General features: G+C 35.5%; 1 protein-coding gene across 2 annotated transcripts in view; it reads right to left on the reverse strand.

The window, feature by feature from the left end:
* Nucleotides 1-20,180, reverse strand: part of KCNJ3 (potassium inwardly rectifying channel subfamily J member 3) — a 159,171-nt gene that overhangs the window by 132,675 nt on the left and 6,316 nt on the right. For both annotated transcript variants that reach the window (XM_060152863.1, XM_060152864.1), the window contains exon 2: nucleotides 15,130-15,346. In XM_060152863.1, the coding sequence (XP_060008846.1) occupies nucleotides 15,130-15,346 (217 nt within the window). The remainder of the gene's footprint in view (nucleotides 1-15,129; nucleotides 15,347-20,180) is intronic.

Here is a 20,180-nt window from a genome sequence, read left to right on the forward strand (position 1 = left end):
CCCAAGGGAAACACTAAAAGTCCAGATGAGTCATAAAAACTCTTTCAGAGTTAAGTAATACTTCTTCACATCTCAGCTCTACATTAAAGGTAGATATGTAGGATAAAAATAAAATGTAACATTTTACTTTATAAATAATGTAAAGTGAAACATTACATTTATAACACTAGAATAGAATTTACTTTCACCCATTACATCAGACTTTATTTGCCCAGACAGTTAAGATCATTTTCCAATTTGAAACTACACTGTATTGAGGCATGGCAAAGTTACCACGTACAGGCAAAAACCCATTCCTAGGGCACATGACTGCTGGTACAATTCCAAGAAATGAAAGGTGTCAGTGAAGGCATTTTTCAACAGGTTATTTTCTACTCTCACTTTTGCTTGCAGAGTGAAAACCACTGCATGAGCAGGAAATGTATAACAACTTGAAGTTCAGTGTGGCAACACAATGAAAGAAAATCCTTGACCCCAAGGAAAAATGGACTTATCTATACCTATTTTCCCTTAGATCAATTTAAAATGTATTTTACTCAAAAAATAGGGCAGAATTTATCTATACCTAGCACTCACTGAACTAAGTTATCCTTATAATAGCAAAGGTCAAAATATTATAATAATAATAGCAGCTTTTGGTTAATCTTAAGTGTTCTCATCAGAAAGCACATTTATACAAACACACACATCAACATTTTGTAAGTTCAGGTACTCATAGTATCTTCTTAGTTAGATATTGTCACTAATAGACTAATCTCCATAACTACAAAAATTGTCATTTTTATCTTCACACAAAGCTTTCATCTCATTTTAACATATATCAAATTTCTGAGATTTTATTTTTCTTCACAGAGTCATAATTTTATTTCTTAAGGAATTCTGAAAGATAGTTGGGGTGTTATTCAAAAGCACTCTCTAGAACTTAATTTTAAATTATAGAGTACAAATATATAACTGAATGAATTCAATATCTTCACAGATTTCTTCTAAAAAAGGTTTTTAAATTCCAATTCTAATTTGACACTTTATTTTTTATACCACACTGTAGTGGATCTTTAAAAGATCATGTTGAAGACAAACTCATTCTATGTATCTATATTTTTTTAAAGAATAAATTTTTGCAACAAATTTTGATTGAAAATAATAATTTAGGACCGTTTATTTTAACTAAAGTATTGAGCATATCTCATCTGATTTACAAAATTTACATATCGTATTGATGTAAAGCATTTTTCAAAAGCTAAAGAAATCCAAACCATATCCATTTTACTTATCTTTCTTCTCCCAGGAGGTACAAAATGAACATAGAAAACAATGAAATGAGAAAGACAATGTTATATACACTACTGTTATTTATTTTACATACTATTATCCAGAGACCTTAGGTACAAATCTGATCATAGCGCTCTCCTGCTCTAAAACCTGTTATACCTTCTTTTTTGCCCAATAAATTGAAGCTCTGTCCCTCAGGCCTATCCACGATCTCCCAATACATTTCCAGCCTTACCTTTTGGGCTTATTCCGCTTCGTACATCTCACTCTTTAGTCAAAATCTGAATTTAGAAACTCTTCTGCTACATAGTCCCTGCATTCTGCACCCCCAGGTCTGCAGCTGCTTCATCTTGTGTCTTCTCCTTCATCTTCAGGCATCAAATTTCATCAAGGGCAACATGAAATTTTACATACTTCAAGTTTTCAACAAATCTTTTCCAATATCCTAGCCAAAAGTGGATGCTTCTTCAAACTTCCCCTAGCAACAGATTATCACTTTTCATCTGAATTACTGCTCTAACACCCTAACTGATCAACCCATCTCTAGTTTTTCCTGTTTAATATTTTTTATAAGGTCAGCCAGAGTGATTTATTTTTCCTTAAAATGCAGTTATGATCATGTCATCCTTCTGCTTAAAAGTCATCTGTGGCTCCTCATTACTCATAACAATTCAGGGCAAAAACATAAATGACTAAAACTGCTACATTTTCCAGCCTTTATTCTTCCGCTGCTATCTCCTGAAACTCCTTTATTTCTCCATTACCCTACATATATTCTATCTCTAACCATGTGAATATCATTCAGTACCTTAAACAAAGCAAGTTTTCTGTTTCTGTTACACTTGAGGTCTCTTCCAACTTTGTTCACTCTTCCAATAATACTCTTTCCACCCCTCTTGGCCTAGCTAACTCCCTTATCCTTTCTAACCATAGGTTGTGGTCTTTACACATCTCCCACTAACATGGTTTATTTCCCAATTTACATTACTCCCACTGCCTGGGTAAGTGTTATCTCTCACTGGATCATGAGTTTTGCTGGCTGCGGCCCTCAGACTTTCTTATTCATCACTGTGTACCCAGTGCCTGGAACACTGCTTGAAATACAGAGGTTGCTTAATATATAGTTGTCAAAAAATATGATGATCTCAATAACTACCAGTTGTATCGTATTTAGCCAAAAAAAGGATTTTGCAATGTTGTTTAAGACCAGGCCTATTTATAAGGCATATCTCTCTTTTTTTTTTTTTGCGGTACGCGGGCCTCTCACTGTTGTGGCCTCTCCCGTTGCGGAGCACAGGCTCCGGACGCGCAGGCTCAGCGGCCGTGGCTCACGGGCCCAGCCGCTCTGCGGCATGTGGGATCTTCCCGGACCAGGGCACGAACCCATGTACCCTGCATCAGCAGGCGGACTCTCAACCACTGCGCCACCAGGGAAGCCCAAGCATATATCTCTTGACTGGCCTTCCCCTCTACTCAGCTAGGCAACTAGCTGATCTGATCTAAAATTTAAACTCTGGTAATAGGGAGAAAATCCTTGACATGTTTCAAAAAAATATAATCTCCATCATTATAAATTATTTTGAAGAAGGTAAGCAAGAATTGCATTTAGATAAGTGAATCATTGTTGGTGATGAGAAGAATGCCACAGTGAGTCAAAGTGCAAAAATATATTCCAGACTCTTCCACCAACTGGTTCTGAAAAGATGGGCAAGTTGTTTTACCTCACTGAATCAGAGTTTCCATTTCCGATTTAACTAGATTATCACTAAGGTGCACTTTATCTTTATAATACTATCATTCCAATTCTACTATTTAATTAGGTGACAGCTAAGTTTTAAAAATCATAAATGTGCCTTTTTTTTCTTCCTCTCAACTTTCTCTGGTTCTGATAATATTATGGCTTCTTGTGTAAAGAAAAGGAAGAAATATGTTTCTTTGAAGCTGAAAATAGCATATTAGATTTAACCAAGCATATCCAAGCCAGGGAAGACATCATATTGGGCAGATATGATTAAATGATCAGTTCAAATAAGGTACAGTATTTTAACTGATATCTGTAGTACTGGTCTAGTAGAACCTGGAGTATAGGAGGGCACTCTGTAAATGTTAGGTCCCTTCTTTAGTAAGGTTTTAGACACATTTAAAAGATAAGCAAAATTCAGCTTGTTAGACTGAATTTAAACAATAGTAAATAACTGAATAAAAAGCAATAGACCATCAGTGTATTGCATAAGAGAGACATTGAAAGTTCAAGACCAAAGTCTGTCCTTGATTTTAGCAAATTGGCCTTAAAAACTTAAGGCTCTGAAACGTTTTGATAAGGGATTATGGTGAGTCACTACCATTTTGTAATTTACAGGCTATAAAATGTTAAACCCTTAACTAAATGAAGAGAATAATCCAAATAAGCTTAACAAACCTTTGCATTTAATGTATACAAATTAAAATGGAGGGTAATGAAGCATATTTGAAAAGAGCCACTGGGAGAAATGTAGTGCAAAGCAAAACCAGAAAGAAACAGATAACACATGTTAAAACATTTTTGGAACCGATAATGCTAATCTGAATAAATACACACATACAAAGAGGCTACATCATTTTCTCTCTGTATTCTCTAAGTAGTGCTGCCAAATACGGAAGGATTGGAGCCATTTCTGGGGAACTGCTGAATCAGGAGCATGAGTCAGAAAGTAAACCCTTAGCACCGAAAAAGTACTAAAAAAAAGTGCTGGGAGCTTATACACAGACATACACTCAGTTCCTAAGGTCGAAACGTTCTATAATCATCAAAGCACCCTGCGCTCTTCACTTCCCAAAGTTATCCCCTCATATTATGTGTATTTGGAAGAAAGTTCTCCTCTCATGGACTCGGATTTTACCTGTATCTAAATGTTGAGATATGCTACAGAGTTGTAGATATGCTACATGTGCCTAAATAGGGCTTTGAAAACTAACATTAGGACATTTTCCAACTTAAATGACAAGAAATCTAAAATAAAAATAAAATTAAACAAAATAAAATAAAAGGCCTAAATTAAATTAAAAATTATTTACAGGTGTACGAAAAGTTTGCTTGACAGTAATTTAGGAAGACTAAGATGCTCTTTCGTCAAAAGCCTTTAAGATCTTAATCATCCCTCTGAAATAGTCTAGACATCACTCTTCCTTGAACTAGGCAGCAGGAATGATCATAACTAGAGCTACTTTCAGGCTCATGAGTATATTTTTGGCACAAGACATTCAGCAAATACACCCCACCTATAACCAACACAATGTAGGTTACAAAGGTAAGTCATCCTTGGACAACAAAGAATTAATCGTCTTCCTTCCTCCCCTGCCCCATGCTGAGAGCTTCTCAATCTTGTAATGGCACTTTGTTACCATCATTAATAAATATTAAAATGACACAGTTTATAAAATAACTTCATATATTTTTATTTTATTCAACATTCATTTTCAACTGCAACAATAACAATGGCAGCCATGACTTCCCACTTGAATTGCAGTTCTGAGCTCTCCTCTATGAGCTGAATGGGTCACTGATCTTAGCTCTTTTTCAAATAGAGCCTAGAACAAAGTAGTAACTAATCAAAGTGAAGCAATGCAAAGTGGGTCTAGAATCCTTACTTGTCAAGATAAACTCACTCTATCTGGATCTCAAATCTTACTCATTATCCATTTCCTATTAAAAGCATATTTCTCTTTAATCTCTGCAATCTCCACAATACTTACCCCAGAAAACAAAGCCCTCAAATAGTTTAGCTTTAATGACTAATAGCCTGCATTAGTCTTAGTGTAAAATTATGAAAAAAATTGTCCTTCTGAACTTTGCAGTAAGCATAATGATAATCCCTCTATGAAACGGTAAATACATGCATGCAGTGTTCTGGTCAAATCCATGTGTAGTGATTTCAATGATCAGAATTCTCTCCAGCAGTGAGTGGCACTAACATCCTTGTTTGGTATTTATATTACATCTTCACACAATGTTCCACAATAGCTATCACATCTTGTTCTTCCTTATCATGATGAATAGCAATGCATTTTAATCCATACTCTTGATTTTCACCGTTTTCCACCCACATTAATTTGCATTTGGCTACATTGATCAGCACAGTCTGAATCGACACAAAGCTTTATCTCTTTAACAGTTAAATCAGTGAATTTGGGGTAAAGCAGATTGCTCTCCATAATGTGGGTGGGCTTCATCCACTCATTCGAAGCCTGAATAGAACAAAAGAGTGTCCTTGCTGAACAACAGAGAATTCTCCAGAAGAATGCTTTCGGACTTCATCTGTACCATCAGCTCTCCTGCGTATCAAGCCTGCTGGCCCACACTACAGATTTTGGACTCACCAGCCTCCATAATTGTATAGGCCAATTATTTATAATATATACACATTCTAAAAAAAAAAACAAGCTTCATCTCTGAAGACTTCAGAAATTTAAAGAGCTATGTTCTCTTTCATTTTTACCACATGCCAATATGCTAAATTAGTCCAAAATATTTCTGCTGAGTAGTTAATTCAATAAATATTAGTGGCTTCACTAGCTGAAATTGAGTAGTTCTCAAACTTTAATGTTCTTAATAAGAATCATCTGGGTGCCTATCACAAATGCAAATTTCCTGATTCACAAACATCAGATATTTGAACACTGTAAGTCTAGGCAAAGGCTCCAAAGTCAGCATTTTAATAAGCTTCCCATGGGATTCCAATGCAGGTAGTACCAGGACTTCACCTTGAAAATCTCTGAAAATTACTTAGTTAATGTCTAAACTATGAAGTTCTGTGTCACTGGACCATGCCACATCTTAACCAAAACTGCTTTCCCCAATTACAATCCCACTTGCTTACATTTAACAATTAGCTTGATTATCTACAAGGTTTGCTGACTTCTTTTATCATATCTGCCATAGGCAAGATTGTGACAAATATAGTGTCAACCCTCCCCAACTCACCTCATCCCCAGTAATTTACCCATACCACCCTCCGGCACAACAAATGAGAAACTTCATTCTAAAATGCTAAGGACTGTATTAATTAAATATTCTATACAAGATAGCAGTGAAAATAATAGAGAAAATAACATGTGAAAATATTCTTTTTATGTATTTTTGAGGCTTCAATGTTGAATGTGGAAAGTGGAAAACAGTGGAGTAACTCCAATCATAAGTTTGAAAAGACCTATTCCATTACCAATGAAGCAAACTTCTCCATTAAATTGAAGTAGATATCTAGGAAGGCTTAACTAACATTCCTGACTGCTAAATTGGGTGACTAACCATCCCAGTTTGCTCAGAGTTCCTGGTTTAACACTGAAAGACTCATGCCCCAGAAAACCTTTCAGTTTCAGGTCAATGGAGATAGTTGGTCATCCTACTTCATGCCTCAATATTTAGGCATTCATTTTTTAAAGTCCCTGGAAAAACGTCTATAACAGCTATCAAAAGAAAATGATAAACTAGGATTTTATTTAGGAATTGTTCATTAAAAATTGCCTTATATAGAAAAACTATGTTTCTCAAAAATTTGAGTTTTATTTTGACTCAAATTATTGAAAAGGTATCTCTAAAAGAGAAAAGAAAACACAATTAAGAAATAATAAATATTTAAAAATATATATAATCATAGAAGTTACTTGGAGGAGGGTAGTTTGGGTTCCAATATATAGTGATCCACGGGTCATGGACTTTTACTTGATAAGGTAAGTTTTCTGAAACACCAGCAATTACTTTAAAAGGTAATAGCAATCTGGGCAGGAATAGGGAAACCAGAGAAGTAAACAAGACATCCCTGATTTAGGTCCTGACTACAACAGATACAAGGAGCTCACAGGCTAATGATTCAGAACCTGCAATAAGGAAGGATGAATAAAATTTCCAATGGTCAGGAGAGAGCTAGCTCATTTGCAGTAACACTAGGGGTTTGCCAGATCACTATCTTCTGAAGGATCATTAAAGTGTAATGATTAATTACAGCTCATAAAGCCAAATATTGTAGAATCATTCATAGAGGAAAATTGTAGGCACATCTCAATTATTCACAAGCTGAGCTTCTGCTCTGTGATTTACTCATTAGGAAATTTCCAACTGTTTTTTGCACTAGTCAGGAGAAGAGTTAGTGGCTTGTTCGTGCTGTTTTATTTATTTTTCCCAATTTATCTTTTTGTTTCTCTGGGTGTCTCAGCTTCTTCTAAGTAGGGAGCGGAACTTCAATGGGAAGGATCTCGGAGCACTTTTCCCATTCTTGTTTAATTATAAGCAACTATTTTGGAACCAGAGGCCTTTTTCATTATTTTCAACAGTCACATAGTTGCCTGAGTCAGACGATTTCATGCAGGACCCAATTATCTCTGGTCTGGCCTACCGTAACAGCTAACACCTGGTCTGTCTCCAGTCTCAGCCCCACTCAATCCATCCTCCACCTGCAGCCAGAGGGATCTCTGAATCTTACAAATACAATCATGGCATTCTCCTGCTTCAAGTCCTTCAAGGGCTTTATCGCTTATAGGATTAGGTTCAAACCATGCCTCAAGGATAGGCTCATCTCCAGCCAATTCCCCTCCGCCTGTCCTCTACTCAGACCATACCAAACGGTTTGACTCCTCTAACAAAATGAATTCTCATTTGCCGTTCCTTGGGCCAGAATGCCCAGCTCTCCTTACCCTCTGTATGACCTTCTCCTTCACCTTCCTGTCTCACCTCATGCTGTGTCCTCTGTCGGGGGGCAGGGGGCTTTCTCAGACTCCTTAAGAACAAATCCATCCGGGACCACTACTCTAGGCCTATACTGTAGCGTGACATAACATCTGTTTGACCACATATTGCTAACACTCAATTTAGCTCAACTTCTTTCTCCCTTTGGACTGTGGACTTCCTCCTTAATCATCTTTGTACTATCTTACACCTACTATAACATGGATAATCAACAAGCATTTGTTGATCAATTTCCTATAAGAAAACAATTTATGACTCAGAAATCAAGCTTATAAAAAGAGAGCAACTCTATTAAAATCAGTTAAAAATAACAACAAACAGATCAGAAGTGTTTACTGGTAACTACTACTTTCTGCAACCTAGGATATACATTAAAAAAAAAATACAGCCTCAAAACAAAGTCCTCAGTCAATCTTGGCAGTTTACAGTTTATCTGGAGATGTAATAAAGCACATAAGAGATGAATGTGAAAAAATTATACATGTATATATAAAGAAATTATTTTAATAATAGTAGACAGACTACTAGGGACAGGGTTTTTCAAAATAGTGTGCTAATTATACAAGCAATTTATGCAAGCAATAAATTGGAAGCAAAATGAGCATTAGTGACTGAGAATTCAGAAAATAAAATTCATAGCCAATAGATACCATAATTTCAACCTTGCTAGTAATCAAAAAGAATAAAATAATGTCAAATAGACAAAAATGAAACCAATTATAATATCCATTGTTGGCAAGGGTATGAGGAAATAGGCACCTTCATAGCCAATTGTAAATTGGTACCAACTTTCTGTATAACAACCCTGAAATAGATATTAAAAACCAACAGATGTATATGTCCCTTTACCTAGGAATTCCATCTTTAGGAATTTATATAAAATAGTAAAGTTGGTGGTAAATAAATTAAAACTATGGACTATAGAGTATTTATCTCATTAAAAAGGAAATGCCTAAAAATTCCAGACAGGAGATAGGTAATAAAAATTAAGATAGATACATAATTGGCATACAATAAAGCCATTAAGATGAATGGTGTAGAACTGTAATTTGACATGAAAGATGTTAAAACATATTATACAATAAAGCAAGTTATAAAACAGTACGTGTAGCATAATATAACAATATATCTGAATACAGACACCTGAAAGGTTAATGACCAATACATTAACTGTATAGTAGCTGAAAATAAGAGTAAGGTTTTTATTTTGCATATTTGTATTTTTTCTATAATAAGCATGTATTTAATAGCCCCTTCATAGTAAAACACAGTATTTTAAATAAGTGATTAAAGGAAAGCACATGGACTAAAGTGCCCAGGGAAGACTGAACAAATATGGCAGTTCTTATGCCATGTAAGAGAAGACAGAAATGCTATCCTAGGTAGTGAATCCTAGGTAGTGAAAATGGTATTATTGCAGACATGGGAATCAACAGTGAGCACGAGTGTATGGACATTACAGTAACCAGGGCAACCTAATTGTCTCAGGAAGGAACACATGCATTTTGACTGGCAGTCATTAGGGATTTTTGAGCACAGGTATATCATGATAGTAGTGTTGTAAGCACATTCACCAGGCAAACATTCAATAGTGCACAATCTGCATGTAAGCAGATACTAAATCCATTCCTGAGACAACTACTGTGATTTAGAAGTACTATTATGTGAACTCTCAGAGGAAGAGTTGAATTACAGAGACACCACTAACAGAGAGCAGAAGCCAGGTACCTGCTCCCTTGGAGCATTTACAATTGCTCAACCTCTACCTGAAATCCCCTTCAAAGCAAAGGGATTTGTTTTACTCAAGATACTGTGCTTGGGCTTAAATGTCACCTTCTCATTGCAGCCTACTCTGACTTCCCTACACTCCCAAACCCTCTTGCCTTGCTTTACTTTTTTTCCATAGCACTTATTTTCTAACACTCTAAATGAGGCACTTCGTCATTTTGCTGTCTGATTTCCATATATGATTATAAATACCCACAAGAACAGGAATTGTGTCTTGTTAACTAATGTGTCCCCAGGGTCTAGAATACTGTTTAGCCTGTAATAGGTGCTCAACAAATATTGTGGAATGAACAACTTAATTGGGTATAAAAAAGAAAGGAAAGGGGAGGAGGCCTTCGACAAAAGAGCCATGATTAATAGGGACAAACGTTCCAGATGAGGATGTAATTTGAGGGTAAGATGATTACTTGGTATTTACACAAGTTGACTCTGAATTAAAATAGTGACATCCGAGTGGACAAATGTCCTGGAAATTGATGGCATATATAAAGCCACAGCAGGTGGGAGATTTCATAGCTTGAGATAAAAGAAATAATGAACTTGTGCATACTTTGTGGGTTCATTTTTTAAAATCGAGTATCTAGATTCAAGAAGAAAGAAGTCAAGGGCAGAGATCCAGGAAAAATTTATAAGAAGAGGGAGCCATGCAGGGTATAAGGAACACCTGGAAAATAAAAATTAGAAGAAACAGAAAAAGAGGGAGAGGGAAAATGTGGTGTCTCTGAATCCCAGAATGAACCTTGAGTATAAAGGAATAAATAACCGGATTACGTTTTTCATGAAGAAAGACCTGGACACGTTTGAGAACAAAGAGAGTCAAAGAGATTTTAGGTATTAGGTATAGTAAGTATTGGCGCTTGAGTCACAGGTAATAAACATGACGATAAAGCAGGTGCATTTGGAGAAGAATAAAGACATTTTCCTCACAGACACCAGCAAAGAAAAAGGGGATATAACCATGAGAAAAGGATAAGGAGAGTAAAAAAAATGTATACAAATTGAAGTGTCACATTCTTTTCAATAAACTAGGTGGAGAGTAGTAGGCCCAGGAAGGGACAGGACAGCTGGGACTGGGGGCATGGAAGGAGAGAAAAGGTCTAAAATAGATCCCATGGGGAGAGAGCCTGGGAGTGCAGAAAAGACAATTAAGAAGACTGCCAAATAGCAGCAGAGAGCAGATTGAAGTTTGAAAGCATCGGGTTCTAATGAGCCAAATCTGCAATGCTGTTTGCCTCTAGCAGTGTTCTCCCTCCCGGGAGAATCAGCAAAGAGAGCAACAGTTAGAGGTAACCTATGTTTAGAAATTTGCTACGTGAGCCGAGAAGCAAAGGTTATTCATGAAGAGGCAAATGTTGTGTTCCTTGTTGGAAGTGAAAGTCCAACTCATTGGAAGCAAAGAAGGCAACAATCCCTGAACGTGATCACTGAGGAGTATTTCCAAGGAAGTGGGGAAAGTAATTATTGTGAGTCCTGAGCTGGAAGCTGAAACTTTCAAGGAAATGAGAAATCTTCTAATTTTTCATCTCTCTCCTCACCACCACTACCACTCCTGCTGAGACTACAGGAAGGGAAGAAGCAAAAACTAAATGAGATCAGAAGATTCTCATCAGAGGACCGCAGCAAAGTGAGCAATTATGTGCCTGTCTTGGGGGCTGGGGACTGTGTAGGTAGTACTGTTAATAACGGAAAAGTGGTAACGGTCTAAAGTTTTATGCATTCCCTAGGCATTGGGGTCACTGGGTTTTAAATAAACTACATGCAATCCACTAGAGGAAAAAAATGTGTGTTTTATTTTGTTATATAGAGTCTGAGATTACTAAATTATTACTCTAGCATTTAAATGCAGGCTTTGCTTTTGAATCGAATCCCAGCACTCGCTGTTGATGCGATGCAATCATCTGTAAGGCAGAGGTGCACCCACACCCCACCCCCAACCTCTCAGACTCCTCCTCACCCCACCCTCCACATTGTTCACTCTGCTCTAACCACCACCACCTTCTTTTAGTTCCTGGAATCAATCAGGCTGATTCCTGACTCAGGACCCTTGTACCAGCTGTTTCTCAGCCTCTGCTGTGTTCTCCCTCCAGACAGGCCCAGGAGGTCCTTCTTGACAGGCAGGTCTCTGCTTAGGTGCCACCTTCTCAGAGAGACCTTTCCTAACCATCAACCTAACCCTGGGATGCACTCTTTTTTCCATAACCTTGTTTTGTTTTGGTTTTTATTCCTGACACATTATTATGTGATAATACCTTGCTTATTTATTTTTTTGTTTTGTTTCGCAGTCTTCCTCCTCCAGTTAGAATATAACTTTCATAAGGAAAGGGATTCTGCCTGTCTTGGTCACCACTATATTGCCAGTATTTCAAATATTTCCAAGCACACAGCATACATTCAGTTATGTCTAGTGAATGAATGAATGATTTAAAAACTTGGTGTTTTAATGTTAAATATGATGGAAAGTTACATTGTTAACATTTAGTCACAAGCCTGTATAACAAAAAACACTGGAGCCAAAATAGTATTATTGATGTCTCAAAACATCACAAAAGATCATATTTGTCTTATTCCAAGCAATAAATATTGTGAGAAAGTATTGTGAATGGGAGGATAAAGGAGGAAACATCCTGAAAAATGAATCTAAATAAATCTCAGTATAACTTTAAATGATCATATGGACATAAGAATGTTTATGTTATTTTTACCAGACTCAGGGAGGTCTGAAAATATAGACAGATTTTTCAGAGTTTGAATAATGTGTGATTTAATCAGTTAGGGCATATACACAAACAAAATGTCAGATACATTTTCCACAAAATAAATTCTAAAAATTATTCATAATGTTTTTGCTGTTATTCTTGCTATACTAAATCTAGAAAACAGGCTTAGTTAAGAGGTTAAGAGGAGGCAGGCTTTAATCTTTTCTCCATAAAAGGCAATCTCTAAATAAGAAATTCAGTCTCCAGTCAAGTTTTCACATTTTCTGTGGAAAGTAGTCTCTGCCAGTTCATAATTAAAAAAAAAAAAAAGAGAGAGAGAGGGCAGAAAATGGTAAAATGAAATCTACAGTCCTAATGAATAATTTAATGTTACGAAACTCCAAATGACTTTATGTAGAATATCATTTACTAACAATGATCCTCTGAAATCTGATGAAGACACATCAGTTAAGTCAAGAATACATAGGTGTATTTTAAAAACAACTTGATTCAATATTCCCTTAAGATGCCTATGTAGAAGTCAAAAATCAACAAAATATATAATGAATAAGGAAGCCTCAGACAAATCCAAATTGAGAGACATTCTACAAAATACCTGGCCTGTACTCTTCAAGTACATCAAGGTCAAGAACACAAAGTAAGGTTGAAGAACTATTTCATCATGAGACTGAGAAGACAAGTAAACAAATGAGGGCATAATCCTTAAATTGATGAGCCAGGGAAAAAGGGCTATGATGGAAACTACTAGGACAACTGATAAAATGAGAAGGTAGACTATGAGCTAAATAATAGTACTGTATCATTGTTTAATATCCTGATTTTTTTCTTAATTGCACTGTGATTTTGTAGAAAAATTTTCCCATTCTTAAGAAATACACACTAACCAGAGATAAGTAGGAAAAATGGTTGGATGGATGGATGGATGGATAGATAGATAGATAGATAGATAGAACTAGTGAAAGATTTCTAAGACTGTCAAGTGAAACAGAAACTTTACTCATGACAGTGATTAGAATAATAATAAGCAATTAATAAACTATAACCAGCTGTGTCAAAGATAGAACCATATGCTTTAAAAATAAATCAGTAAAAAATCTGCTGTTTAAGCTCTAACAATGTATTTTTACTTCAATAAACGAGACAAATAAAAACTAAAATTTAAATGTAAAGATTTCTTGAACTAGAAGCCTTTATAAATTGGTTTCATTATTTATCAATATATGATATTTTAGAAATATACTATGACATCAATTCAATTTTAAGTTCAAAAACTGGAGAATTTAAACCATGAAATTGTCCACAGAAATCAAATCCCAGATATAGATTGATGAATTAAGTCTTTACTCACTGTTCTCAAAAACCTTAAATTTAAACTGAAGCACTAATGATAATAAAATAATAGTAATACAACAGGTCGCTTCAAAGTGATTATTATATCATTCTCCTTTTAGAGAGATGAGAAAAAAAGTTTACGGAGATTAAGTATCTTGCCCAAATTTCAAATCGGTGTTATGTAACAGATGTATAAGATTACAGTGGCTTGCCTCCCCCTGCCCCTTGGACAAAGCTTTATATCAAGATGGGAGATTCTTTCATTATGTAATGTCTCCCACCTTGATATAAGGCTTGAATGTATCCATGCTATTGCCGATGTTACTTTCAATGCTATAGTTTATACATAATAACTAGCACTTTAAGATTATTAGAATGATATTGGTAGAAAAAAATTAAAAGCTAAATTATTTCTTGCTCTCTCACTACCTGTAGCAAGGGTAAAACTCAAGATAGATAGATATAATTATGTAAATATTCCATTATTAGTCTCAAGCATCCAGCAGGTTCCAAACCAACTGGCAATGCTTAGGCCCCAAATAATATACTCTGATTTATTGTTTCTTTCCTTTGCCAACCTTATTCTCCTCAGACAGTAGCAAACTGTGGGTATTGCAGCATAGCAACGCTATATCACATCTTAAGAAGTAACATACAGCACATAGCTATACCAAAGCCGAAAAGGAAAATTTCTTTTCAAAAAATTTTTGGTCAAGGTTCAGCTGGGGAAATCTACTGACCCACTTTGAAATTAAAATATTACTTTAGTGTGGTTCGCGCCCACCCGCGGGCGCGCACAGCGCGCGCGCGCGCGCACACACACACACACACACACGGAATTTTCCACTGAGGTTGCATATAGTAGCATATTAAAGCTCTGTCAATGACACCCGAATCACCATCCCTAAGGCAAGAATACGCATGCTGAGTTCAGGTTGCTCACTAATTACCCTGAATTTATTTTAACCTTAAATCTTCTAAAAAATATATGATTATAGGAAATCCAAGTCTGCAGTTAAACTAGAACATCATAATCATTTCTAGGAGTCATCTCAGTTTCCTTTTCTTTCTTTTTTTGCAGTAAGTATTTCTGAGTTAACATTACAAATGCAATCATCATAACAGTAAATCTTCATTTTCAAAGCAGTATCAACTTAATGTTACAAAGAAATAACAGACAAGTCATTACTTTCATTATTGCGAGCTGAGACGTTTAGCCCAAACCATGATAGGTATTGTGCATATAATGTAATGTTATTATGGAATAAAGAAACGTCATGATATATCTATGTTTTTACTCACCAGTTGTTTCCACAATGCCTTCTAGGATGACGACAATCTCGAACTGTTCAGTTTGCATGCTTCGCTGGGATAGGTCATAAAAGGGGCTTTTGGCATCAATCACGTGGCAAATCGTGAGGGGGGAAACAAGAAAAAGTTGATCTGCCCCTGTACTAAAACCTACATCCAGTTCAAGTTGATCAAGGGGAAGGAACTCACCCTCAGGTGTCTGCCGAGACTAGACAAGCACACAGAAAAAGAGAAGAAATCACCACTTGTACTGAAATTTGCAAGGCAGCCCAACAGTAATTTACATCATTGCCAACATTCTGCACTATCAATCATCTGCAACAAAATCCAAACAAATCATTATGCAGCTATGTTCTAGCAAATGGGCCGAAATCCCACATAGCTCATGCGGAACATACATGCATTATTTATAATACACGACTTACTATAATTACCAGTCCCTAACTCATGAGCTTTGGAGAAATGCCTGGTCCAACAATGGCTGTTAACACAAACTGTGGAACTAAGTGTATATGTGCTACTGCTTGACATAAATCACTAAATGATAATGCACTACACGCCAGATGTTTTTTCCTCCCAAAGCAAATAAGTAGGCAATTCTTACGGAGTTTGTTAAAGCTAAAAAAGGTTGATCATAATTTAAAAACAGATTTATTGCATTATTACAAAGCAAACATAATAATTTATTTTTCCAGGACCTTTGAAAAGTAACAAATAGATAGAAACTAGAATAGAATAGTGAAGATGTTATCATATTGAATAATGTTATGTACACAACAGCTCACATAATAAAGGTAGATGCTGTTAACTAGTGGCTTTCGAACTACTAGTAATAAACTGCATTAAAGTTATTTCTCTATTTATTTTATAAATTGTAAAATTAGTCAAACTTTGTGCTCAACTGAATTTCTTTAAATCAAAATGCAGTTTAAAAACTCTGTATTAGACAAACCTGTAGTTTACTAAAACTTTCATATGGCAGTGGCACTCAGTATCAGTATAAATCACTGTAAAGCTTAATTCAACAAACTGCATGCTAAAAAAAATTAAATACGATTATTAACAATTAGCAAACCATGAAAATAAACTTATCTTTCTTTTCTATTCATTTTTCATATATGTTGCTCATAAGGATCATGATAAGCAAATATTTATATGATGATGCTGATAAAATAAAAGCTGGGTTAAAAAAATCAGGGTGGAGGGAGGCTTGCTGCTGGTTGAATGGGGTTTGGAAGAATCCAATATATTTTAAGAGACTCTTTGCAAAGCAAATTTAATAAACAAAACAGACTCTGCAACACTGGTCTGTCCAATGAATCGGTAGACTGAAGACAAAATCCTTACTTTCAGAGTTCCCGGAAAGACACTGGCTTTGTAAACGAGCCTGAAAATACTGAAAAATACGGTTTAGTAAGCTGTTCTCCACAGCAAAACAAAACCAGGAGTTCCAAGTTGGTGGCAAATTGTTACCGCAGCAATTGCAGAGTCTCAAAAGCAGAACTAGTCAATTAGAGAGGCTACTTTGTAATTAGTGATACTCAGGAGTTTTATTTGTGTAGAAAAAAAGTCCAATGAAAATATTGAGACTATTTTTCTTCTCTGCCTTATGACTAGTTGATTAAAAATTTAAAAAGAAGAAGAAAATGATTACTGACAAGAAAAAAAAAAACATGGAAAAACCTGATGGTGCAAAAATAAAAACAGCAGCTCTAACAACCAATGTTGGAGAAAACTAGTCATTTCTAAGCCAGTAGAATTCATTTAGCTTTCTATATATATTCTCAAATTGGTAAAATACAGATGAGACCAGCATCTTTGCAAATACACAGTTGTATAACATGTATTGATTAATGTAACAAAATAAAAGTCAAACACGAAACAAAAATAAATAAAAACAAAAAATCCTGGGTCATTGTTCTCTCACCTACTAAGAAACAGGTGCTATATAAACACAAGGTGGTATTCTGACATTTATAATTAATGATCAGAATTTGGGTCATTTTACCAACTATTCTAAGCTCTGCTTTTTCTGCATGAAATAAAAATATTCACAAACATAATTTTTAAACTCAGTTTCCCATTTATTTTAAAATAATTTCCCCCAAAGAAGATATATTTTTCTAATTTTTATATACATACGCCAAGGCTAAAATTCATCTCCCTTACTTATATATTTGTTATTTATACTTGCACCTCATTCTTAGAGTAGCCATTAGCTTCTATATTCTCTGCTCATTCAATAACCCATGAAAAAGAAGTGGCCTAGAAACAGATAGGCTATCAGGAGAATGCCAACCTAGAATAAGAAATATTTTATTTTTAGCAAAGCAGTTAATTCATATGTAGGTAACTGAGACTTAAATATGCATGAATCTGTTCCATTAACGTCCATAACGTTCCAGATTCCACGTTATCTTTCGATTTTAAAAATGTGTTCCATATACTCAAAATTATGCCTATACCCCTTCCCAAATGCTTTATATCCTATCCAAGTCTTGGCAGAAACAAAGTTGACAACTGCACCTATTTTGTGATACTATGGGGAAAATAATACTTCATTTCTTTGAAAGATGTTTTCCACACTTACATCTTTTTTCCGATAAGTGAAATTCCCTACTTATTCACTAAAAATTATTTTCCAGTGGATAAATTTAATCTTACTTTAAATGACACTGAGGTACTACATACATCCACAATTTTATCTTTCACGTCTTCTTCCTTTTTGTTAGGCCAACAGATATTTCAACTATCAATATGCTTACCTCCCTGATTTTTGTTTGCTTCTCTGACTCTGTAATAGACTGGGAAGCCTATTACTCACTGTGAATTAAAGAGAAAGCTTTTCTGTTTAGAGGAGGAAAGGGTGTTTGGCAGGTGCCTGGAGCACTGGAATTGTTTGAAGTCTGAGCTCCTGGGCAGAGCAAGGTTATCTTATCAATACTCAGGCAAATAGGATGTCCCAGAACCTGACATATCTCTACCAAATACATTTGCAGAAGCATGCACATTTTACTCTAGGTTTACAAGGAATTCTAATCTAGGCTTTTCTAATTCTGGGGCAATTCCAGAGATTTTTCTGGAGCAAGGGGGGAAAAGAAGCATATGTAAGTTATACTCTCTCAACTGGTATAAGTGGAGTTAGAGAACTTTTGTTCAAGGAACTGTAACACATACATAAAAGATACAAAGGAAAAAGAGGAGTTATGGATGTGCCTTTATAAAATTAAACTGTGATCTGTACCTTGAGTATGTAATAAATCAGTAGCAATGATATTTCATCCATTTCTAGTTCTCTTATTTAGATACCAATTACCATATTTCACCCAGAAATTTTGATAATAGGCATAAAAAATGTAGGTAAAAACCAATTTAACCTTTATTTATTATGTCATCTTAAGAATTATGATAAAAGAAGAAATCTTTCATTAGTAGAGCAGTTTGTCCCTGGTCTACATTATCTCCTCTTGTTCTATAAGCCTCCTAATTCCAAAAGGGAACACAGAACCATGACCTTTTCCTGGATAATATGTAAATAGATACAGTCGAGATCAACAACAATTCTAAACAATTGCTTAAGGTGAAGAGTGATACAATAAATTATTAAAATTTCTAAGGCTGACTTTACTTGATGAAATAATCATTTAAAATCTTGAAACTATTGAATAAATAAGTGGGGAAAAGGTGGAAGGGAAAACAGTTCATGGAAAATTGGTAATTCTTAAAAATTTAGAACATAATTTGAAAACACTAGCACTTGAGAATAACTTAACATACAACTTTTATTATCAATTGTATGAAATATTTTGGGGAAGGAAATAAAGATTTTTCTGCCATTTTAAAGACTTTCTGGTTGGTTGCATTATAGGAAATTCTGAGAGTTAAGACAAAACTCAAGTAACTCTAAGGCATAAAGTTTGTTTAAATTTAGTGTCCAAAAACATTATAAGTAGAACCTCCTGGATTTTTTGAAATGATTGTGTGCAATTTAGATTTTGGCAATAATTTCTAAGTTATTCTTTGTAATAAAAATATTGCTATTGAAATGTAGTATTTCTATTACACACACTTTAATTATATGCCACATGGATATATGTCTAGAACTTAAGGTTTGTGCCTCATTTTATAGTTACATGTACTAATTTCAAAGAAGCAGCTAATGTCAAATGACTTTGAACTCCCTGAGAGTCCAAAAAGGCCTGCAAGATAATAAATTACAACTTCTGACTACAGGTGGAAAGGGACTCAAAAGTCACAGATGCCTAGAAGGGATTATTATCATCATGTACTTTACAGACAGACAGCTTTCTTATTACAGATAAAGGACTGTAGCGTATGTATCCAAAGACAAAGACACATACACACACACACACACACACACACACACACACACACACACACCCCGCTCTGGATACACATTTAGAACTGCCCTTGGCATAAGGAGATCCACATTTCGCCATCCTCCTTCTGGGATATTTGTGATCAGTTGCCCACATTCATTCAGCAGGGACACACTTCACCAATACAATCAATCTCTTTGCTGCCTTTCTCCCATCTCTCCAACTCATTATTGTGTTCTAATTATAGCCATTGTGCTCTTTCCTAGCTCGGAGGGAAGCTAGGGGAATTTAAAAAAAAAAAAATTTAATCTCTAACATCTGACTCTTGAGATGTACTTCTATAATATTCTAAGGCTTGATCCACCCCCCACCACCACCACCACTTTTCACACGTACCTACTGGAAAAGGTAATGAGGGCCAGTGGTCCAGAAAGGAAAACATAGTTGAAGACAGAGAGGGCAGCCCTTCTTGCCTACCACCTCCCCACCATTTTATCTGTAATGTCACTTCTCCTCTTTAAATGTGCAGTGTGTGTGTGTGTGTGTGTGTGTGTGTGTGTGTGTGTGTGTTGAATATATGCTGAAGTCAGAAATAAAATTACATGCAATGAGGTCAGAGTACTACATGGAATCTAAAATTTGGAAATGAGCCAAAAGCAGGTACCAGTATAAAGAACAACAATGCCTTGTGACTCAAAGCAT

Source organism: Lagenorhynchus albirostris, chromosome 6 (assembly GCF_949774975.1).
Source record: "Lagenorhynchus albirostris chromosome 6, mLagAlb1.1, whole genome shotgun sequence".
NCBI lineage: Eukaryota > Metazoa > Chordata > Mammalia > Artiodactyla > Delphinidae > Lagenorhynchus > Lagenorhynchus albirostris.